This window comes from Cynoglossus semilaevis, chromosome 10 (genome assembly GCF_000523025.1).
Source record: "Cynoglossus semilaevis isolate Cse_v1.0 chromosome 10, Cse_v1.0, whole genome shotgun sequence".
Classification (NCBI taxonomy): Eukaryota; Metazoa; Chordata; class Actinopteri; order Pleuronectiformes; family Cynoglossidae; genus Cynoglossus; species Cynoglossus semilaevis.
Genome location: NC_024316.1, coordinates 4,662,947 through 4,685,724, shown reverse-complemented (window position 1 = coordinate 4,685,724; position 22,778 = coordinate 4,662,947). Strand labels below are relative to the sequence as shown.

At 39.0% G+C, this 22,778-nt stretch overlaps 4 protein-coding genes across 6 annotated transcripts in view; 1 reads left to right on the top strand and 3 right to left on the bottom strand.

The window, feature by feature from the left end:
* The window catches only part of LOC103384680 (collagen alpha-1(XX) chain), a 24,346-nt gene extending 21,922 nt beyond the window's left edge, over positions 1 to 2,424 (bottom strand). Inside the window, exon 1 of the mRNA XM_008318286.3 lies at positions 2,115 to 2,424. The gene's annotated coding sequence lies outside the window, so the exon portion shown is untranslated. The remainder of the gene's footprint in view (positions 1 to 2,114) is intronic.
* Positions 2,425 to 2,951: 527 nt separating this feature from the next.
* On the bottom strand, positions 2,952 to 15,609 carry slc35h1 (solute carrier family 35 member H1). 3 transcript variants are annotated; one of them, XM_025059322.1, is made up of 11 exons: positions 14,718 to 15,444; positions 14,611 to 14,642; positions 13,557 to 13,778; positions 11,634 to 11,784; positions 11,113 to 11,176; positions 10,914 to 10,986; positions 9,020 to 9,188; positions 8,025 to 8,108; positions 5,783 to 5,958; positions 5,465 to 5,594; positions 2,952 to 5,140 (listed from the first exon to the last, which is right to left on the bottom strand). In XM_025059322.1, exons 3-11 carry the CDS (start codon positions 13,665 to 13,667, stop codon positions 5,001 to 5,003), a joined length of 1,098 nt encoding a protein of 365 aa, XP_024915090.1. In that variant the 5' UTR covers positions 13,668 to 13,778; positions 14,611 to 14,642; positions 14,718 to 15,444; the 3' UTR covers positions 2,952 to 5,000. The 3 variants fall into 3 exon arrangements, with proteins under 3 accessions (XP_024915090.1, XP_008316509.1, XP_008316510.1); XM_008318287.3 differs by lacking the exons at positions 14,611 to 14,642; positions 14,718 to 15,444 and adding an exon at positions 15,503 to 15,609; XM_008318288.3 differs by lacking the exon at positions 14,611 to 14,642.
* A 356-nt stretch (positions 15,610 to 15,965) lies between these two features.
* taf13 (TATA-box binding protein associated factor 13) lies at positions 15,966 to 16,927 on the top strand. Its single transcript, XM_008318285.3, has 2 exons — positions 15,966 to 16,123; positions 16,212 to 16,927. Exon 2 carries the CDS (start codon positions 16,216 to 16,218, stop codon positions 16,588 to 16,590), a length of 375 nt encoding a protein of 124 aa, XP_008316507.1. The 5' UTR covers positions 15,966 to 16,123; positions 16,212 to 16,215; the 3' UTR covers positions 16,591 to 16,927.
* Positions 16,928 to 17,508: 581 nt separating this feature from the next.
* LOC103384678 (troponin C, skeletal muscle-like) lies at positions 17,509 to 20,842 on the bottom strand. Its single transcript, XM_008318284.3, has 6 exons — positions 20,686 to 20,842; positions 19,846 to 19,897; positions 19,163 to 19,306; positions 18,906 to 19,020; positions 18,680 to 18,816; positions 17,509 to 17,997 (listed from the first exon to the last, which is right to left on the bottom strand). Exons 1-6 carry the CDS (start codon positions 20,686 to 20,688, stop codon positions 17,966 to 17,968), a joined length of 483 nt encoding a protein of 160 aa, XP_008316506.1. The 5' UTR covers positions 20,689 to 20,842; the 3' UTR covers positions 17,509 to 17,965.
* Positions 20,843 to 22,778: the final 1,936 nt, after the last annotated feature.

The following is a 22,778-nucleotide window of genomic DNA, read 5'->3' as shown; positions in this document are numbered from 1 at the left end:
GATGGATGGATGGATGGATGGATGGATGGATGGATAGAGAGATAGTTATTGGATGTAGAAATGCCATGATGACATGGCTTTTGGGCAGTATATGTTTTGAAACCCCTGTTCTACCTCAACAAGGAGATCTTTTGACAGATTTCCGGCCTCGGGCTTCGGTGTGCACCACCTAACATGCAACACCGTTGTGTATTTTTCTCTCATGTTTCACATGTACCTGCATGTCTAAATGTTGCCAAGTTGAACTCATATACTTCAGCAGTGTATGTCATGCACACCTGGCTGCCTGCCTGTCAGACACAGAGGAGAAAGGTGGGTGTTGTTATGCAATACAGGCAGACTGATTTGCCAGGGGGTCTGCTGGGATTTTCCTCCAACCTCTTTTTAGTTTCATTTTTATATTTTCAAAAATGACAGTGCACTGTTGCCAAAAACAAGGCACGGCATAAATAACAAATCCGGCTAAATGAATTTTCTAAAATTATAATTCTTTATAACTAGCTAAATGTCAGGCATCATGATTGCTTAAAGTAAGTGTGAAGCAAAAAATATTTTAAATAGCTTCACAGTTAGCTAATGTTATTCCAAAAGCTTTACCAAATAGCAAAGCCACAAGTTGGCGTAACCTTTAGAAAACAGTTACCGAAAAGCATGACAAAATGAAAGTCTAATCAGAGAAGTGTTTGCTGCATTGGTTGGCAAATCTAAACTATTACATTATCTCTAGAATCGAATATTTGCTATTTCAATGTAGTGTAAGTGTACATTTTTATACCGTACATGTAAGGGGAGAGTATAGTGGACAAAACATGAAACACCAGTTGAATTTTAAAGTAGGAATATGATTTCCTTTTTTTTGTATGTGTTAATAGCAAATTGCTGTGCCCCCCCAAAATGTCAGCTTTTTAAATACAGCATTATCACTTGCAGTCAAGTGTAAAAAATAGCCCATATATTGAAGAAGAACTGAGGAAGCCTCTTGGATGAGAGGTGAAACGTCTTCAAGAAACCTACTTTGTCCAGTGACCCTCGACGTAGCTATTTTTGTATATATATATATTTTTTATTCCACTATATCTATAGCAATAAATCCTGAATATTAATATTATTCCTGAATATTATATTCCCAGTTTTATATGTTGACCTCCTTGTTCTAAACTTTCATTAGACATTGATTGTGATCACAGCTTTAAACAAGATTCTTGAAAACAAACAGAAGTTGTTCCTGTCAAGAATACAGGAAAATACAAATACATTGTCCTTACACTTCAGGTGTTCTAGAACTGTTATCCACCGCATTCCGTATCAGATTAAGCTAGTAGCAGTCGCTAAAATTGAAATAAGGAACAGGATCTTGATTAGATCCATTACTCTGACAACATGACTGAGCCAGTTCTGACTAATAATAAATAATTAAACAAATGGCCTGTTCTCAACTGCTAGTCCACAATTATGACAGGTCACAACAGTTATAGACCTTTGTTTTAAATTTTGAATTTGGTGTAGAAAATGACATATTTAGTCAAACTTTTGCCCAATAGCTAATAGAGTTAGCAAAAATGCAGCTTAAAGTTAGTCAAAAGACAGACATAATAAGTAATTAAATTGAAAAAAGAAAAGAAAAGCATAGTTGTTAATTTTAATCAAGATAGAATTAGAATATAGGTAGAATAAAAAGTACAAGTCGATGGCTTGCCATCACCGTTACACTTGACCCCAGATTTTCTGTGCACGTCCGTGTCCATTCTGTCGTAGTCTGTGAACTCCAAACCTATTGTTAACCACCGTTTAAAATGTAAACGTATAATGTAATCGATTCACCGACTACATATAATACAAATAAAGTCGCTTTCAGTAAGAACTCCACTGAAGGACGGAGTTAAATAAGGGAATTATGACTTTAAGACGTCTAAGCAGTTTAAACAACCGTAGCAAAATACGTTGTGCATATATTCACCTGTGTGCTGTCGTTATTAGCTTACATTTAAATAAAAGCCTAACGTAAAGCGTTAAGAGTTTAACGCTTTGACTTCATAGACGTTGGTGTTTTCTGTGATAAACAGGAAGAAAGAATGAGTTTTTCAGATATGACTTCAGGTGAGTGGAGCTCCTACCTGGCTCTGGGTACTTGTTGCCTCAGCAGCTCGACACACTCAGGGTCTTCTGTTCCTTCTTCTCCTTCTCCTTCAGTTCCTCACTGTCTTTGAGGGCAACAAGAGCAGGAGCAGCACCTCAGGGTGAAACCCGAGAAGTAGCGCCCTCCTGCCACTCAGGCCTGGGCGTGGTGCTCCGAAAAAGACCGAAGATAAAAAAAAAATCTCCGTAGCTGTATCTTGACGGCCGAGCTGTGAAACTATGACAGGGCCGCTGCTAGAGGGAGTACGGCCAGAGAAAATAGGTGGCGCAGGAGGGGCCTGAAGTTGAACGTGGGGCCCTACACATTTTTTGTGTTGTATATTATACTTAATTATTATACTTATTACATTTACATTGTACTTAAAATAATTAAGTACAATATAACCAGGCAGTGTCTCGAGTGACTGTGCCAGAGGTTTCCTCAGCTACAGTATGTAGGACACATACAGTGGGATGACTACTATGCAGGCTAACTTTTTTTTTTTTTACATATTTCATCACTTACAGATGCAATGCAGAATAAACAAAAAAGAAGTGGTAGCCACTGTTAAAATTTAGGGCTCACGATGGTTCGTGAACGCCACATAATAGTAATTTGTCACCATAACCACTGCTTTGTTGATATTTGAATGGGGAGGCTGGTGACACAATATTATGTAATCCATTTAGCAATATGCGGCTTACACTATGTGATAAGAATGAATGGCAGATTGTAACTAGCTAGCTGCCTAGCTAGCTACAGTATATCACAAAACAAATCAACATACTGGTGGAGGAATTGCACTCAACAAATGAAATTATTCACTATTTCAAACCACATTTTAACTCGTCTTTTTATTGCAACAACGCTGCATTTTACAAAAAGTCATTTGTCTCTTGAAAATAAATACAGTCGATCACTTTATTTAACGTCTTGAAACACGAAATACTACTGAAACATTGGAATGTACTGAAAATAGCTCTTTAAGTTATTTAAAGGCACACTGAGGTACAGATGTCTCTCAAAAAGTTAACTTCCTTTCACCTCTGAACAACCAAAAAATTGACCTGTGGAGCTTTTCAACAGAGGCCTCTTGTTCATATTCATATGAAAAATGTTCACATTAGTACAGAAATGTTTTAGAATTTTCTGTACCTTGATGTAAGCCACACTGTAGGTAACAAGAGAAAATATGTATTGTGGTTTAAAGATACATTGACTCAGAAATGTGTGTTTTGTAGCTGGGTTCCTTGGCAACAATCTTTTAGTTGTTCCTTCACCACAAACCACCACACTTCTGAACTCTTAACATTTCCATCAACTATAACAGCAAGAGGTCCTTACATTGCTTTGGTAATTGGTTCCATTACATGTTTTAAGTTAGCGAAACATGCTAACTTTATACATTACCAAATACACAATTCATACATCTCAGAATTGCCTGCATTTAACAACCAAATGTATCAACATATATGACCCAGTGGGTTCTGGGCAGTCAAATTTATGAGTCATTAACGTCATTAAAACTTTAGTTTAAAATGTCATTTTTTAGACCAGGTAATATTAAAAAAAAAAAAAATTGGAGCTTTTTTGTAGCAGTTGATTGTTAATCATGCAAACATTAGTATAAAAACATTTGAAAAAATAGTTTCCTGACAGATTTTTATACACCTGCAAACACTCCATTACATCTATGGACCGCGTTTTTCCCACAACATGACAGGGTGGTAAAAAAGGAAAGAAACACCCCTTAAATACAAGGTGTCATTTTAGGTTGTAGCCCCATACATCAAGCTCTGACATTTTCATGGATTAGCTACACTTCTCGAGGTCGCCTTGGGCAAAACATTATAAATTCTGACACATTCAAAATCCATACTTCCTGGAGAGCGAGAAGGGGAAAAGCTAACATGGTTGTTCCCGTTCAGTAAACCTGCATGCCTATGACAGGAACTAACAAAAAGTAGGAGAAAGTGTTGCGTGTTTTCACTGCAGGAACCTAATGCAGTTTTGTTCGGCCCTGAAGATGTTTCTGCTTTAGAGGTAGATCTATCAAGGACAACAGAAGCTATGGGGTGCACCTTGTAATGAACATCTTCAAGATTGGTCAGAAAATTTGATGGAACCAAATAGAAGCAAACTGAACTGTTGTATTTCACAAGACTTTTTCATTATATCAATAACTTCAAAACAGAAATGTCTAGGATTTTGGAGCATTTTTGACCATTTTAGCTCTGGACCTGGCTATGTCAAGGACCAAAAACCTCTTGACCTACAACGCCCTCTTTTGGAAAAAAACACGCAACCAACCAACACCAACCTGGACTACTGCCTAAGCCCTTGGTCCACAGTACATTCACACTACTGTAGTGGAAATTTTCCATTCATTAAAAACTTCATAAAGTCAATGCAAATGTGCTATTTGAGACAAAGTGAGATTTGAGTCAGAATGATGCCGAGCCAACTGAGGCAAAACAAAACAAAACATTGCTGAATCAGAAAATTACAGAGGTTTCTATTGGTATAACAGACCTACAACCTCATGCTACCCTGTTTGTCGACAATCTTTTTTGATGTGAACTATAATGTCCTCTCAGACACGAAGGTGAACCACGTGGAACGTGGTGGTACATTTGATAATTGTTAGAGATTTCATTTGCACAATCTATTTGGAACAGTCCTGCAACCACAATCAAGTTCCGGTTACTGGAGTTCACAGAAAGTGGCCCTGATACGACAGCTTCTGATGCTCTGTGGCTACATCGTCATGGTCAGAGTTCTGTAGTGCTTTAGCACTAACAGAGTTTGGTCTTCTTTAGAAAAACAAATGTGCTGTGATGGCCGTCAGGACTTCCTGAAACCCGTTTTTCTTCGCATGGGAATGTTAGTGCAGAGTGACGTCCTCGTCTTCATCTTCTTCATCATCAGCAGCAAAACCGTCGACTCCATCCCTGCCCTGCTGCAGCAGCGGCAGCTCCAGCTCCGGGCTCCTGATGTTCAACGGCCTGGTGGACGGGACTTTGTCTGAAAGAACGAAGGACAAGATGTTTTTATTATGCTTTTCAGAGGCACAAATGTCCCTGCTCTTGCTGCACTGTAGTAAAAATCACTATAATGATGTATATATTTCTGTTTTTACTCAGCAAAGATGACAAAAGGTTAAATGATATCAAAGACAAAGACAAGATATATCAGATTTTTAGAAAATAAAAATTAGAAATGTGTAACATGTTATGCATACATTTTCTTTAGCACAAAACATATGCATTTAAATCCAGCTAAAGGAAATCCTGTACTTTTTGCAACTTTATAAACAACACTACACAACAAAAAAAAAACAAAACTTACTTTTAGAATAATATGTTTTTATTCCCACGTGTAATGAAATGCCAGAGAGGCACACGGTGAATCCCAGCCAGTTCAGAGAACTCATTTTATCTCCCATCAAAGCTGCAGCCAGGAGCAAAGTGCACACCTCCTACAGGGAAACAGCACAACAACAAAAAAAGGTATTGATGTGCCATTGATGAGTCTGAACAAGAACACAGCAGCGCGACCTTCGTGAGGATTTACCAAAGTGGAATGTTCATTAGTCAGCGCAATCCAAAAAGGGAATAAAGGTGAGAGGATTGGCTTAAGTGGGCAACAAAAGGAGACTAAACACACCTTAAAGATCCCTGCTATTGACAGAGTCAGGCTGGAGGTTTTGGAGACCAGCAAGAACTCTGAGAAGCCCAATCCAAAGGCCAACAGGCCGCCGATGCTCAGAGCACAGAGAGAGTAAAGCAGAGGCGAAAGCTCCGTCACTCGGAACAACTTCTCTGACGTGCTGATGGCCAGCCCTGTGGGAGACAAGTTTAAAACATACAGATTTAACAGTCAGACTTGAGTCAACTCAAGGTTTTTTCCCATGTTCTAGGTCAAGTCCAGACACTTTTAAGGTGAGGTTTTTTTAAAGAATTTAAAACAGTGCTATGATAATTATTTTCATATTTCAAATTGATTTACATTACACGGGGTCCTAGACCCTCGGAGTTCTGTTCCTATGGCATGACGTGACTCGATTTTCGCTGTAGTTTGGAACTCACATACTGCACACATGTTACTATGCTAACCTAGTGCTATCACACAAACTCGTTTTCACCGGGGGCCACATCAGCATTACAGTTCCCCTTGAGGGGCCGGTTGTAACTGGAAGACTGTATAGGACGAAGGACTACAGTCCCATGTCGTCATTTTCTTTTTATATTCATTTATGTGTACATTTTTAAGGATGTCTCATTTAAGTCCAACAGCAATTCTGCATCACTCTGAACAATATCCAGGACATTTTTGTGAATTATGCACCTAATTAAATTAAAATCAAATCAACTTCCAGCAGTGATCAATTATATTTTGGGGGCAAGGAGTGAGAGCCACTCAGATCACAGCCTCACACAGAGGCCGTGGTGAAAAGCAGATGGAGGCATTTACACTCAGACTGATTTATCTGAACAATAAGAAAACTTTTCAGTCAGACATCTGCTTATAGTAAAAATGAAGGGAAAAAAAATAATTTTTGCATTTTTCTAAAATTCCCATCTATTTTTTCCAATTTTGTCACTTTTTGTTATGGGTGACTTTCCAAAATAAAATAATAAATAATAAATAAAAAAAAGTATTATTTTACTGGTGAAATGCATTGGAAATATTAGGCATAAATCTAGGAATTCCGATTATAAGAAAAGTGTATCACGTCAGGCCTTTGGGGCATTTTCTAGTTCAATTATCAAAGTTACCACCAGGTGGCACAATTGCGTCGGTAAGGAAAGAAATGAAGAAGCAAGTTAAGTACACGCAAACATATAGAGCAAGATAACAGAACACACATGTCTGCGGGTCAAATTCAAAATATGAACAAAGATTTTCCAGTTTTTCCAGGATGTCACAATTGTAATAAACTGCTCGCAGCATTTTCCATTCAGTCATCTAACAGGTTTACTTTGAATGCTCTTAAGACGTGTGATCTCTGGTTCCACGCTGGAATCTACTGATAACACTACTCAAGTCAACAAAAGAGAAGCATCTTCACTTAATTACATCAGTGGCGTGCACCGTCAGGCATATCTAATTCACCATATGGAGAAACTGTAATACTGATCTAATTACCACACTGGCAGGAAAAAAAAAAGTTTACTCTGGTTGGAGCTCGCTCCAAAAACCACAGTCGGGTTGATTTATTTGAGTGGAGCTAATGAGAAAATACTTTATCTGCAGCTACTTGTTATGTCGGCTCTTTAGGCGGAATGTGTAAAATACCCACAACACAGAGTGTTGACAGGTGAGGTGGAGTTGATGGTGAATAGCCAGGTGTAGAAGCCATTTGTTTGGTATTTAGTTGTTGGTTTGTTCTTCGTTAGTGTTGTTTAGAGTTTTCTCATGAGTATTTATTACTATTTGCGGGGAAAGTTTTTATCCTTATTGGGGAACAGTGACGTCAGAGTGACTAGCAATACACAAGAATGCAGAGAATGTAGAGATAAGGCCGTGATATAATTTAGATAAGAGAAATTAATAATTAATCTATAGAAACGCTAATTATGGTTTTAGATTTCTTCACTTCAGCAGGTGATGCATTAAGTTTCTCCTGCTGGCAACAACAAAGGTTTTCAACACGCAAAACCATACATTTTAGAGATAAGGCGATTTGCGCATCAAGCTAAATTGACCCACGTTTCATGTACCACTGATGCCGCTCCTGAAGGCACTAGGTTTTATGTAGCACTCTGTGATGTGGTGCCAGGTAAACTCCTGGCCTGGCTTTGAGTCTACAGTGACATCATTTTGTTTCTGTTATGTCTCGTCTTTTACTCAGTGGTGTTTTTTTTGCAAAGTATCATAAAAAGTACAACATAAAACTGCACATCACCTTCATTAAACAGGAAAAGTGGGAAGAGGCCGAAGAACATAACAGGCTGTAGGTGGAACATGGTGTCTATAGGGTTCTGAAGGCCTGCAAGAGAACACAAAGAAACATGAATTTATTGAATCAAATTTGGGAGCCCACAAGAGCCAATGGTAGCCCACAAGTTCATGACGAAATGTGTACGTCCTAAATTGGTCAAGCAAATAATCACATGGCGTTGTTAACACAGGGGTCCCCAAAGCTCTCCATGCAAAGGTCCCCCCCAAACAGCATTAGCTTCTGGCTGGACACCCCCGTTTTTAAACCCACAAACAATGCTATAAAATATGTAATGAAACACTTTTTACATTTAGCAGATGCTTTTATCCCAAGCGACTTACGATTTGAGGAACAATCCAGTTCAACGTTTAATAATTGTTACATTTAACAAACATTTCAACGCTAGCTAGCTACATGTTAGCTGGAGGACCAGAGCAGGTAGATAATGGCCGCAAATTGGCAGGTTTACACAGATTATGACACAGCCAAAGGTGTCACAAAAGGTGCATACCATGAGAAACTTGAAAATCTGACAATTACGTGTTATACAGGAAAATTATTATTGTTATTGTAGCGCTTTGGCCCAGAGGCAATGTCTCTGTCTTTACTGTGGAACCCCAAGGTTCATCTGGGCAAGTTTGAATCCCGGTTAGGGCGGTTGGTACCTTCCAGTGGACTCACCACCCACAGGAAGGTTTAGGGGGTTGGTGTGATTTGGGTGGCAGTCGTGGAGAATGCTGCCCCGCGACCCGGTAATGGATAAGTGGATGAAAATGAATGGATGGATTAATGTTGTCATTATTATTATCAAAGTTTGTATTAATAATAATCATCATGATCATAGTTGTTATTATTGTTATTATTATTAGATTTTTTTGTAGACTTTTTGCCCTCTGTTTGAAAACCACCGTGTTAACTAACACTAACTCAAGCTGCATCTTTCAGAAATTCATACTCACCCAGTTCAGCCTTCTGCGTTAGGATCTGCGTGAGTGTCCATCGTATTCCTCCTATAAAAGACGCCAGAAGCACCAAAACGAACCCCTCCACGTTGAACTGGGTGGATTTGTACGTGAACATGAAGAGACCACTGGAGATGAGCAGGACCACCGGGATCAGGAATGGGTTCTGGAAGAACGAGTGAGAGAGAGAACATGTGAACATGTGCTGTAAGAACCAGGTCAACGAGAAACCTGTTTAAAAATGTTCGACAGAAAATACAATTAAATGTAAAAGACAGGACGTTCCAGTGATACTATAAATCTTGAAAAAAAAAAAGTGTTGAAGCTGCACGTCTAACGTGTTTTGTTCTCTTTTCAGCTTACTGTAATAGCAACCCTGCACATATCATTAGTTTTGTGAGTTTTGCATAGCATTAGGGCAATGGCCAGTTTTGTGAGTTTTGCATAGCATTAGGACAATGGCCATACATGTATATATGTGTATATATATGTATTTATATGTATATACTGTATATGTGTATATATATACACATCACATATACACACACACATATATACATACATATATATAAAAATTTTAGTATATTTTTGCTTTTATATATATATATATTTTTTTGCTTTTATATATATGTATATATATAAAAGCAAAAATATATTGACATTTTCCCTGTCTATACCTGGGAAATGAAACTGAATGAAACTTGTGAGTGGCCCAGAGGCAATGTCTCTGTCATTGGTGTGGAACCCCAGGGTTCACCTCCTGGACAAGTTCGAATCCCAGTTAGGGATGTGATTTGGGTGGCGACTGCTGCCCCTGTGACCCGGTAACCGATGAGCGGATGAAAATGGATGGATGACACTTGTGCTAATGTAAAGGACAACTGCAGCTGGGCTACCAACTCCATAGTGGTGCTCCCTACAGAATTTGAAGGAACGACAATATAGTGTACCGCATAATTACAGGTAATGCATGTATGCACGTTCTAGGAGTGGTTGACAAAGTGACACACCTGGACATATTTTACAACTGCAGCAGTAACTGCGGGTTTTGTTGTCTCGTTGTTCTACTTGTATATGTAAGATTTTACAAAATTACAAAAAATAATTACGAGTGTGAATTCCAACATGGTTTTAAGCCCCATTCCTGGAAGCTGTCACAGGTGTGGCCTAATGACAAGGTGCTGTGCTTTGGCTGAACATGGGACGGTTCAAAACTCTGATGTTTTCCCACGTTAGCCGTGCCTTCTTTAGTTTAATGTTGCTGAAAGTAATTCGCTTAAAAAAGGTCACAGTCTGGCGCTCCTCTTCACTGTAAAGCAGTGTGTGTGGCTATGTCTGTCTCGCAGCTCATAATCTACACTTATTTAGATAAGAAATAAGGTGGATTTTAATTATTACCACGCCTTCCTTCAGATAACAACTTGTCCTGGTGTTTTATGACATGAAAAGTTCCTGTTAATTAATAGATAAACAGACTTGATGAAACAACTGGAATATTAAAGGAATGTGTTTTGTAATAAAATTAAATTCAATGCATGGCCTCTGTAGTTAGAGTCATATACAGAAGGCTAATCTGATGTCAAAACAACTTCCACCTTAAAAAATATTTTTCCCCAAACTTTGTGTTCTCGCTACAGTAAGTCTGTATACATTAGTGGTGTTTGCTACTAGTCGAAAAATACAATAAACGACTGTGATTGAAATTTCTTCAAACAAATGTTTGTTGGCATTAAAGTTTTGTCCTCCCACTCCTTGAACGTGTGTGCGAATTTGGTCAACGCAATCAAAATGTATTTGTCTGGATTAACTTTTTTGGTTATGAATTAAGATGGATGGATGGATGGATAGATATGAAAGAAGTTCAGAAACAGCAATGACAACAACGACTCACCGGCTCTTCTAGTTTGAATATCAGGGAGAAGCAGAGGATAAAAAGCACAGCCGTGGATTTGGTCATGGTATACCTGGAAAACGACAACACAACTGAGAACATGGCTCTAAATCCAGCACTGGAGCAAATACACTACAGTTCAGGCTTGTCATTTAACACTCAGGTCATGTGCTTTGTGTTAATAAGGACAGAAATTTACAAGCTAATGGTGATGAAGAGTAAACTCCAGTTTGAAAGTCCAATATCCAGAGCACTGGCGATGGCTGTAAAAGACAGAGAGAGAAGGAAATGAACTCCAGAAAAACAGGCTACAGTTGTTTGTGCAACGACATGTTGGAAATTAGTCTAAAAATGAAAATAGATTGCTCTTTAATTGTGGATTAACAGACCATAGCAGTAGCATTAGAGAAGTTTATTAGTCGTATAAATCAGTAATTAGAACACTTTGTTTCAGAAATTCCTGAATTGACAAGACAGATACAGACTCCACTTATGGCAAAAACAAATTAGTAAAATACATTTTCTGTCACTGTCACAAAAGCTAAGAGCTATTTTCTACTTACAATGAACAGGGATTAGTTTTAGACCACTGTGATGTGAGCATTTTCTGTGTTGACGTGTCACAAGAGTGACAATGAGTCAGTCTCAGCACTCTTGCACTTCTGCCTTATTCTTCTTGCATCACTCCAGTGCGCATCAAAACCAGTTAAAACCACTCACCGGTTGGCGCCACTTTACGGAAGTAATCAGTCCAGTTTAGAACAACCCGGGGTTTCCCTGTCCAGCACAGCATGATCTGTCGCGTCAGAGCAGACAGGCAGAAGATGATGATGAGGTGGACGAGGGTCATGAAGAGGGGATAATGGAAACCCTAAGGAAATAAATAAACGGATCAGATTAAAACATCGAAGACTGGACAACAGTAGAGGACGATCGTTTGTCTTTAAGTAAAAAATGTCTTTGTTTTTAATCCAACTATCAGGATGTAGATGACACTGACAGGAAAGATATTTTACTTTTGTTCTTTCCTCATTGAATAAGTTCCTTCTGGGCACTTTTTGATTTTCACAGTCATTGTTAGGGCTTTAGAGAAAAGTATGAGCTACTCCTTAGCTACCTTTCAACAATCCTCTTTGTCAAATGTTATTTTTGACCCTAAGTTATTGTCATAGCTACTAGCTAGTAGTTTTTAGGCTACTTGTAGCCATGTTTCGACAATTTTCAACATTCAGCTTCCTGGGCTCCTGAGTAACAATTTGGCAATTGTGTAAGCTTTAAGTAATTTTTGGTACAACTTTCAAATTGTAATTTTCCTTTGTTTTCAAATAAAACAACAATAACATAACAAATAAAACAAAAAAGTAGTTGCGGCCAATATAATTTAAATTTGGTGGTTAGATCTTCTAAAGAGTATGTTGCCGGGACCTCCAAAAAACTACAAAGACTGGTCCATCCAAAGGACAAAATACCTCAGCACAACCAGAGCAGTGTTGTATATGCAGTACACTGCAGTGAAAACTGCCCTGACCTTTACATTGGGAAAACCAAACAACCACTGCACACGCGTATGCAACAACAAAGGAGAGCCAGCTCCTCAGGGCTGTTCATCTACATCTTGAGGACAAAGGACAACGTACACATCCTCGCCAGAGAAGACAGATGGTTTGAGAGAGGGGTGAAGGAAGCCATCTACGTTAACCAGGAGAAACCATCTCTCAATAGAGGAGGTGGTTTGAGACACAACCTTTCATCCACTTATAATGTCGTCCTGACTTCTCTCCCCAAAAATGTCAACACCCTCCCTAAAAAAACAAGTTTCATTTCAAAGGACACCCAGACAAAAGTGTCGCTCAGGTGAAACTACTAGTCCATGGCTGTGTTATCACTCCCCATTCACACCTCCAACCTTGTGACTTTACATTCCACCCTCCTTAGAATAGGGTGGGTTTCACCACACCTCCACCCCCCCTTTCTGCAATGACCCACGTTATGGGTATGCAGCCCCCTTGAGGCTATATACCAGAATTTCCCAGCAGTCAGTCAGAACTGAAGAAGCCTCTTGGATGAGATATGAGATGAGAAACCAAAAAAGAAAAAAAACCCTACTTCGTTCAGTTGCCCTTGATGTAACTAGTTCTGGTGTAAATAGCAAACCGTCATATGCTCTATGACTGTACTGAACTGTTTACAGATTATAACAAGAAGCAGAAGCCCTGCAGAAACTCCCGTTAGACAAACAAAAAAAGGCGCTGTTATCATACCAGAGAGGTCTGCGCAAAAAACTCTTAGCTTTAAGCAGGCAACTGTGAAGGTGTCCTAGACTGACCAGAGGAGAGTAGTACAATCGGATTTTCTTGTTATTATCGTTATTTCAGGCTCACAGTTTTTATTTTCTTTTTTTGACTAAAAACGTTTTAAATTATGCTTTATGAAATTTTCATTCTCGTTGGATTAACAAGTCAATATTTGTTTCATCTTCGGAACGCATCAGACATCTCAACCGATAAGACAAACCAGCTAAATTTAACTCATAAGTGCTTAGGGCACCACTTGAAAATCCTGCTTAGGCCACCCGTTGGCTAGAGTTGGCCCTGTTCTGTCCACAAACTGAGGTTTTCTGGAGCGTGATCTCTGATAACTTACCTTCATCAGCCATTTGTTATAGAATGTGATGCCGATGGAGAAGATGTAGTAGAGAAAAACTAATCCCACTGTGCGGATACCCTTGCACAGGAAGTGGATGGGGCCTGCCATGTACAGCACAGCAGGAGGATCAGCTGTCTAGCACTGACAGCTACAGATGAGAGGTCATCTCTGATGGGACTCTGCAACCTGCATCCCTGTCGTCCAAAGCAGACCTGAGTGCTGTGGCACAGGGAGAGACCACACAGGGAGGGTTAGTGTAATTTCTGTACAGAATGTATAAAAAAGAGCAGGGGTATCAAAAACTTTACAGACATTTTATTAAAATACTATTGAGCACATGGTAGTATGTATTTATTAATCTGTACAAACCACTGTAAGATTGACTGGTACCAGCATTAAGTATACAATCTCACGGTTATCAATGTAGATTAATAAAATGAGCTAAAATGCTTCCATCTAGTGACGTGTTTCTCTTTCATAATGTTCTGTGTTACAAAGGAGTTAACAGTTATTGTACGTGTATGCGAGTGGGAGTCAGGAGATATTTCAAAATATGCTAAAATTAGCCTGATAATATCGATCGGCCGATATTATCGGACATCCTTAGATTAGATATATACATTTATATACATTTTTCCCTGAGTCAAGAGCCCAGAGAAGAAAAAAAAGAACTTAAAGGGATCCACAAGTTGCACAGTTTTGATTAACTGATTGTGGAACCACATACACACAAAAAAGTTCCAATGTCCAAACTGCTGAAGGACAGATAAGAATACGGTACGGTCTGCCAGGAAAAACAACTACTGTGAATTGTTACTGGGATTACTGGGAATTGTGTTAAAAATATATCTGCATTGTATTATTATAATATAATTATTGTATTGTAACTTAAAACGTCTTCAGCTAAAAAACAAAAATGCCTTAAAGAAACAGGGAAACAATTTTCACAAACTTTTAAACATTTTGTATTTCAATATGTTCTGCCATATGTTTTTCTACATGATTTTAACAACCAATTGAATTTTACACACTACCGCTACATCCTACTCACTTCAAACGTGTTAAAACCCAACAGGAAGACAGCTGTTATACAATAATTTACAATAATTGACTTCTTATTAATTTGATATCAAGTAAAGTTGAAATGGAAGCTCTCACCAAACCGTATTCCAGTAACCTTTACTCCCAACCTTTAATGAGCAAACCAACCTCCCTCAAATTTGTTTAGTGCAGTGTAAAGAGAAGCCAAGTGCCGTTAGGTGTCATTTATCTCTGACGATACCAGTCTGTCAGTAAACCTGTCTTTTTTATCTTCTTTCAAGGATGTTGTCCCACCCACCAAGAAGTAATGCAAACAAGGAGTTGCGATCAAGCATCTTTAATACGGTTTACACACAGCCGCCGGGTGTTTCTACATGTGGATCACAAGATGTTTTCCTGTTCCAGTCCGGCTACTTTAGCCAAGTTGTACGCTCTACCATTGGACCTTAAATTATTTTATTTGTTTGTATTTCAAACTGTACGTTTAAACTAATTGTATTAAATATTAACGAGCCAACAGATTTCAAGTCTACAATGTTTCTATGGTATTACACCGAACGGTGATTTTCTGTAGTGACGACTCACTAGCGCCAGCCTCCGTTAAGCCACATTTCTGGGGTTTAACCCCGGTGGACGCCGCTGCTCTGACACAGGCACGGAACATGCCGAGATAACGCCGCTTTAGAATACACAAGAACCGTGCAAATAAGCATTAGTAAGGCCCATGACACGGGGCACTTCCTTTAGCTTCAACGGCTAAATACAGCGTAAAAAGCAACATGTAGCTGCTGATATGCTTTCAGTAAAGTATTGATAACACAGAAGCGAGCTCTTGTGCAATGTAATATTTTGTGTATGTTGTTAAGAATAAAAAGGACTTAAGTCATTTTTAAGAAACCTACCTCTTCTAGTGCTCCCTGTTCATGTTAGCCTTTTAATGTGACCCGATATGGTAGTGAACCAGTCCACAGATAATGTGCCAGTGGATATTTTACAGTAAATGACCACCAGGGGCAGTGTAATGTTTTCTAGACTTCTTTTTGTGTTTATCTCTAAAGTAATTAAATCACCTTTCTTTAAACATTTATGCTATATATTACTATATATTATGCTATATAGTAGAATTCTTTACTTTATTGTTTATTAAGTAGTTTAGTATGCTATTACGCCGTTTTCAATAAACAGTCGTAATATCATCAAACAATTCGACTACATTTGAATTAAATGGAATTAAATTCCCTTTTAAAATTATGTAATTTCTATTTTCCTTCTTTTCCTGGTATCCAAATGATTATCTATTTTCCCTAGCCAAAATGTAAAAGGTGAAAAAAGTAAAGAATAAAATAAATTCCTAAAAATAAATACAACCAATAGCTGGTAGTACTACTGGTCCATGTGCAGATGGCGGTAATTAAAATTAGTGACAAATGGTATGCTCTACACTGAAAACGAAGAAGAGGACGTAGGAAGCGGAAGTTTGTACAATTTCAACCGGAAGTGTTTGCTGCAGGCTGTATGTAAAGGTATCGTCTATGTTTTTCTTTCAATTATAATACTATACATTAATCAATGTCGATGAAAATGAACAGACCTCTTTACTGATGTTTTCAGTGTCATGGCGGAGGAAGAAGACGAGACTGGATTTGAAGAGGAGGCGGACGAAGGTCCTGGCGGCGTTGACATTTGTCACGGCAGGAGAAAACGGCTGTTTTCCAAGGAACTCCGCTGTATGATGTACGGCTTCGGAGACGACCAGAATCCGTACACGGAGTCCGTGGACATCCTAGAGGATTTAGTAATCGAGTTCATCACAGAAATGACACACAAAGCCATGTCAATCGGACGACAGGGCCGTGTCCAAGTGGAGGACATCGTTTTTCTTATCCGTAAGGACCCGCGGAAATTCGCCAGGGTCAAAGATCTGCTGACTATGAACGAAGAATTGAAGAGAGCCAGAAAAGCCTTCGATGAGGCCAACTATGGATCTTAAAGTTATGCCCGATGTGATCCAGCTCTGTGTTCACTGTTGCAGTTCACTCTGCAATTAAGGTTTCTGACACAGTTAAGCTGTGAGTTTTACTAACTTCTGCAGTCAACAACATAATTGATGACAATGGTTTGTTTTCTTTCACTGAATGATTTAAGATCACAATCAGAATTAATGTTAAATACTTTTTAAAGATGGTGTTTTGAATTTTAAAGGACAGTTTATAACAGACCAAATGATCAATCATTTAATTGCGAAACCTGATTGACAGCTCAATAATTGTTTTGTGAAGGATTTTGCATGCTTTGTATTGGGTTAATAAAAGCAATTCCAAGCCTACTATTTGTTGTTGCACAAGTTGGAAGTGCTTTTCCATTTTGTTTTGCTATGTATTTTATGAAATCCCTCATTGTTAGCAGACTACATGTTTATGTTTACATTACTATTGTATGTGGCTATTCATTTCAAACAAAAGTACCAGTCTGACTAAAAAGCAACTGCATTTACTTAATAGGGATTTTTTTAACACATCACAAAACATGTTGAGTCCTTTGACACAGTCTTAGCCCATCTCTTTACATCTTTTCTCATCTCAAGTTTAATTGTTCACTGTCCTGCATCAAAGTTCATATGCTTTTTGGAATAAGAGCTGCTGATCTTGGGGAAATGCTAAGTAAAAAAAACCATAAATGTGGTTAATTAAGTCATGTTCATGAAATCCCAATAACTTTTCAGTGAGTCATCAGAGGACGTAAAAAAAAAAAACAACCTAAAACTGCTCACACATTTACCATGTAAACCCAGCTGTGCTTAACAGAGAGATGGACAAAAGAAGAAACAAAATATTTTATTGATATTCCTCAAAACAAAAAAAAAAAGATTTCTTTACACAGACCTTAAATATGACAGACCGACTACAAGTGAGCATGTGTTAGTTCATTTATTCTGTTCAAGCAAATTACTTCTTTGTACAGAAAAGGTGTTTCGGGTGGATTGATTGGTCTAAGCAGCAGATAACAGGCTGCCCTTCTATCTAGACTACATCTAGATCAGAGCTTTAACCAGCAGAGCTGGGAGGGGGCGGGGGAAAGGCGCTTGTCGCTGATGTGACATCACTCCATGCATATGTGAGTGTGTTTGTGTGTGTGCAGTGAATTTTCCCCCGAATTTGCTCGGTGTAGCTTAGCCAGCGCCCCAAACCTCCGCAGCTGGGAGCCCTCGCTGTCTGGTGAAGATGTCAACAATGGAGAAGAGAGAAGAGAGGCAGAAATCCAGGTGGACGCAGGGAGGAGGGAGGGAGGGGTTGGTGTATGTTTTCGGGTGGATTCATAGGTGGTAGGAGTAAGAGGAGGAGGAATGTCCATGAATTTTCCAGGATTTACTGCACATTCTCCATCATCTTGAGGAATTCTGGAAATTAAATAGAAGAAAAGTGTATATGTAAATGTTTACCCTGACAGAATCCAACCTCAAGCACTTCACCCTTCTCAAGGTCAGGAGCTAAACCCATAAGCCATTGCCCTGAACAGTTCTCCGGTCACAAACATTGACACTTTGGTTACCATCAGTTACGACGGCCAACTCCACAGGTGATTTCCCTACTTTAACACAAGAGAACCAACAAATCTTGGGGTTCTTTTTTCTCCAAACTTAATTACTTTCAGGGTGATTTCCCTACTTTAACACAAGAGAACTTTTTCTCCAAACGTAATTACTTTCACAGAAAGTATTTGTGGTGTTCTTCATGATGTCCACGAAATATTATGTTGTTTCCATAGTGATTATTTGAGACTATTATGAACCATCACCATTAACCTTTCTATTATGGCAGCGGTCACCAACCAACCTTTTTAGTTCTGCGGAATACCACCGACCAGTGACGCTGCGCCAATCATTTAGGCATTATTAAAGGATCAGTACATTTTTAAAAATCTTTTAGACTTTATTCTGTTAGTATCAAAGTGGAATTGTTTTGAAGAATTGATGGAATTCAAAGTAAATGGAAAATGACCAGCTTGAATAACTCTTTCATTCTGATACAAATTGACAAATTGACTGGGGGTTGGGGACCAGTGTATTACAATACACGTACCGTCAAAGTCCAGCATGCCGTCGTTGTTCTTGTCTCCGTCCTTGAGCAGCTCATCGATCTCGTCCTCTGTGACTTGCTCACCGGTGCTGCGGATGATCGTGGCGAACTCCTCTCTGTCGATGTAGCCGTCAGCGTTCCTACACACAAGACACAAGGCCGGCGTTAGTGGTGCTTAGAAACGCCCCTGCACTCCTGACCTCTGATTACTGAGGTAAGCGATTCTTACTTGTCGAACACACGGAAGCACTCTGCCAACTCTTCCTCACTCTTGCCGGCCTGGTCCTCCTTTAGCAGCCTCACCATCATGACCAAGAACTCCTCGAAGTCGATGGAACTGCTACCTAAAGGCACGCAACAACAACAACAACAACAACAAAGTTGAACCTGCCAGTGCGTTGCTACTGTTGTACAAACGCCAATATTTGCACTTATATAACGCGTTTTTGCGAGCTCTGTACATCCTACACACATTTTCCAACTCACCGTCCTCATCGACCTCCTCGATGATCTCCTCCAACTCCTCCCTTGTCGGGTTCTGACCCAGCATCCTCATCACGGTACCCAACTCCTTGGTGCTGATATCACCGCCACCGTCGGTGTCGAACATGTCGAAGGCGGCCTTGAACTCTGCGTGAAACACAAGTCAGATTCCGACACATTACAAATGCTCAGTGGATAAAAAACGAATACAATTTCAATATTTATTAAAATATGTATTTAAAAAATCTGAATTTGGAGTGTAATAAAATAAAATGAATCATTCTGAATATGTTCGAACTAAAGCTAAGCATTAACTGCAGCTAAATATTATATTTATATTTTTGTTTTATTTATTTACTTTAAATATTTTTCTTTAGAATTTTTTTTATTCTGTTGAGGGAAGATACATTTTTAGACCGACTCCCTCTGGTGGCTTTTAGTGATTTTGCAGGTTGGCAAATGGTATGTATAGCTATATATAGCTATATATTAATAATTTCGCAGACATTTCCTAGTTTTTTTATTGGTGAAACTCTGCAGTATTATACTATACTTAATATTTTGGCCAGTAATTCCTTTTTCTTTTACTTAAAGACATGTAGAAGTCAAAATTAGTTTAATATTTATAGATTCAGATTTATTAAAATATCATATTCCTTGGCAGGGGAGTGTAACTTTTTACATACCAGCCAGCATTTCCTCGCTCAGGTAGGAGCGGGCCTCTTGTTGGGCGTCAGTCTGGAAGAAAATGTTGGTCACTGGTCATCATTATCATTATCAATGTTATAATTATCATCATCACCATTCTACGTTACTCCTTCCACATTCAATCATATTACCCCAAAAATTTAAAACATAATACACAGTGTCAGATTTTTTTTTACTTTAATTCAATATTCAATATTCAAAAACAATTTGAATATCCAAATAGACGAGCATGTTTCAGTGGAAACTTCATTTTAGTTTAGTTTTCTGTAACAACAGAGACATGATATTTCAGAAAATTAATCCAGATATTTTAGGAATTTTTAAATCTCCGATCATGTCAACCAAAGTTATGCCGGATGCCATGTCTGCCTGGTGAAAATTAGTGCGGCTATTTCAAGCTCAACACATTAGGGCCGGCTGTATATGGCCTGCAGACATCCAATCCCCCGGAATTTGTCGCTCCAGCAGAATCCACACAGCTGACATCCACCCTGCTCCCAGCACCCTGCCTCATCTTTCTACAGGGATTATTGCAACAAGAACCTGGCTGTAAAACTAAAAGAATCTTGAGTTATGAGTTCAATCTGAGTTTGCCTCTACGATTTGTCGAAACATTGAATTTCCTAATGCTACACACGACCATGCTCAGAGATGACATTCTTGTGCATTCAAACATTATGATTCAGATCATTCTCAAATCTCTAATTCCTAGGCATTTATTCTCTGTGATTTTAAGAATTTAATTTCTGCTTGGCCTTAACTTAAATCTGTTCAAATTTATTTTATTTTATTTTTTGCACGAGTGACTGATATCTTACCATCTTTGTGGATTAGTTCTTCCCCCCTATATATCCAAGGATGTAAGAAAAGCCCAAAGGAGTGGTCAATCCGTGTGCACGCGGACAGAGAGACTAGACGTCAAGTGAGGCTTCAGACACACTTTAAACTGGGAAGCCAGGTCCCGCCCCCTGACTCTTACAGGCCTCCAGATTTAGTATCCTGAACTTTTAGGGTCCTGGGGCCAGGGCAAGCCAATCACACTTTGGAGGCTAAAAGCTCTGGTTTCCTGAAGTTGGGAGGTTATGAAGGAATGTAAAAAGAAGTCAAACAAATGTGGAAAAGTATCAAACTAACATAATAGTTTGAAATGAGTGCAACCAAAAGCACAAGACCTTGTCTCCTCAAACTGAGATTGGAAAAGAGAAGAGAAAGTGAAACAAGACTGAGAATACTGAAGATATTAACACTTAAAAATGAATTCATTAAGTTAACATTTAAATTGCAAATTTAAATCCTAGTATTCATACATATGCAAATGTCTGTGCAATGATACAGTTCCACCACTATTCTTTTCCATGGCGAGAAAACCAAAAATATTGTGTAAACTGTAAATACTTTGAAATATCAGTTTTATATGCACTCATATTATTCTTTATTTTCTGGTAATCCTTTCCTGTCATTTCCTGTTCTCCACATCTCATAATTTCCCATCAACCTCTGATGGTTTATCAGGTCAATACCATTTGGTTTTGTAATCCCCAAAGTTTCAGAAACGACCAGAAAGACTGGCAATGTGCTAAAGTGACACAAAAAAACCTGAAAGACAACACATGCAGGGGGCTTGTGACCGTTGGCGTCAATTTGTACCTTGTAAATACAAGCTGCTCATGCAGTGAGAAACGCTTGGAGCCAGTAGATTTCCCAGAGTAGGTTACAGGTTTTGTGATGATGGCGTTTCAATCTGGGCCTGCAATTTAAAACCAAGACCTGGTTCCTCCACCTTCCACCCCCAGCCAATGCCTCCACCCTTATAGCTGTGCCCTGAATAGCAGGCAGGCAGATTTTAGGGGTTAAGAGGGAACAGGGGGACGCGGCGCTCGCGGCTCAGATGCCGCTATTCGCCTGCAAAACACAACCCGAGACGCTCCTAATATGGAGGTCAGTTCCTGAAGGAACAGGAGGAGGAGGAAGGGGAGGAGCTGCACGAGAGGCAGGAGGAGCCTCCCCCAGGGTGAAAGACCGGGGAGGAAGGTGTAGGAAGTGATGGAGAAGACCAGTTGTGAAGTGAGGGGTGGGGGATTTGCAGATTATATACTCAGAGAGGCTGAGACAGAGAAAGAGAAAGATCCGATCCTTCCACAGAGGAGAGTGAACTCTTCTGCTCTGTGACCGCTGCCCGTGTCCAGCCTCCAACACTGACCGGCAGCTCGGCTTCACCCTTTCTCAACATCACATTGCCTTTCCTCTACTCTGCCACCGGGGGCACTGTTTTGTGGGAAACTGCTACGAAGAGAACACATACAGAGTGGACCGCTATTCCAGAAGAAGAAACAGAGAGAAGAAACAATCGTGGCATTATTTTTTTGCTTTTTGGTTAAATAATGTGACCTGATCTGATAAATTTCAGCTTTATTTCTGCTACAACCCACTTTTGTATTTTTGTGCCAGTCTTTTCCAACAGCTGGGTCGGTTTTCGCAAGAGGCCAGAAAGATTCTTTTTTTTCAGAATTTGGACATTAAACTTACAGCTGTAACATGAGTTCTAGAAATTTCCAGAATGCTAGAAAATGTCTTTTTTTTCGTAGTCCAGAATACCGAAGAAATCTGATTTTTTTTTCTTTTTATAATGTTATATATAACATTATGTATCCAAGTTGTACATTAAGTAAGACGTTGGTATTTGAGCACATTTTCCTACAGCTAATGAATATTTCCGGAAGAACTAAATGGTACTTTTGACCACGTGCAGTTATCACAATAATAAAAAATGTTTGAGGAACTAAAATATATTGAATTCAATAGAATAGGATCAAGAAGTGTCTGAGAACACAAAAACTACAACAATCCTCCAGAGAAGGAAAATAGACACTAGACAAGATCATGCGTGATGCAATAATTAGCCGAGATGAAC

Coding starts and splice junctions, on each gene's coding strand:
- slc35h1 (XM_008318287.3), bottom strand. CDS start 13,667: ATGGCAGGCCCCATCCACTTCCTGTGCAAGGGTATCCGCACAGTGGGA. Junction 10,987..11,112: donor CTCTTCATCACCATTAGCTT/GTAAATTTCTGT, acceptor GTCGTTTTCCAG/GTATACCATGACCAAATCCA. Junction 5,959..8,024: donor ACTTTTCCTGTTTAATGAAG/GTGATGTGCAGT, acceptor TGTCTCCCACAG/GGCTGGCCATCAGCACGTCA.
- taf13 (XM_008318285.3), top strand. CDS start 16,216: ATGGCGGAGGAAGAAGACGAGACTGGATTTGAAGAGGAGGCGGACGAA.
- LOC103384678 (XM_008318284.3), bottom strand. Junction 19,307..19,845: donor GAGCGAGGAAATGCTGGCTG/GTATGTAAAAAG, acceptor TGTTTCACGCAG/AGTTCAAGGCCGCCTTCGAC. Junction 19,021..19,162: donor CGAGGAGGTCGATGAGGACG/GTGAGTTGGAAA, acceptor GCGTGCCTTTAG/GTAGCAGTTCCATCGACTTC.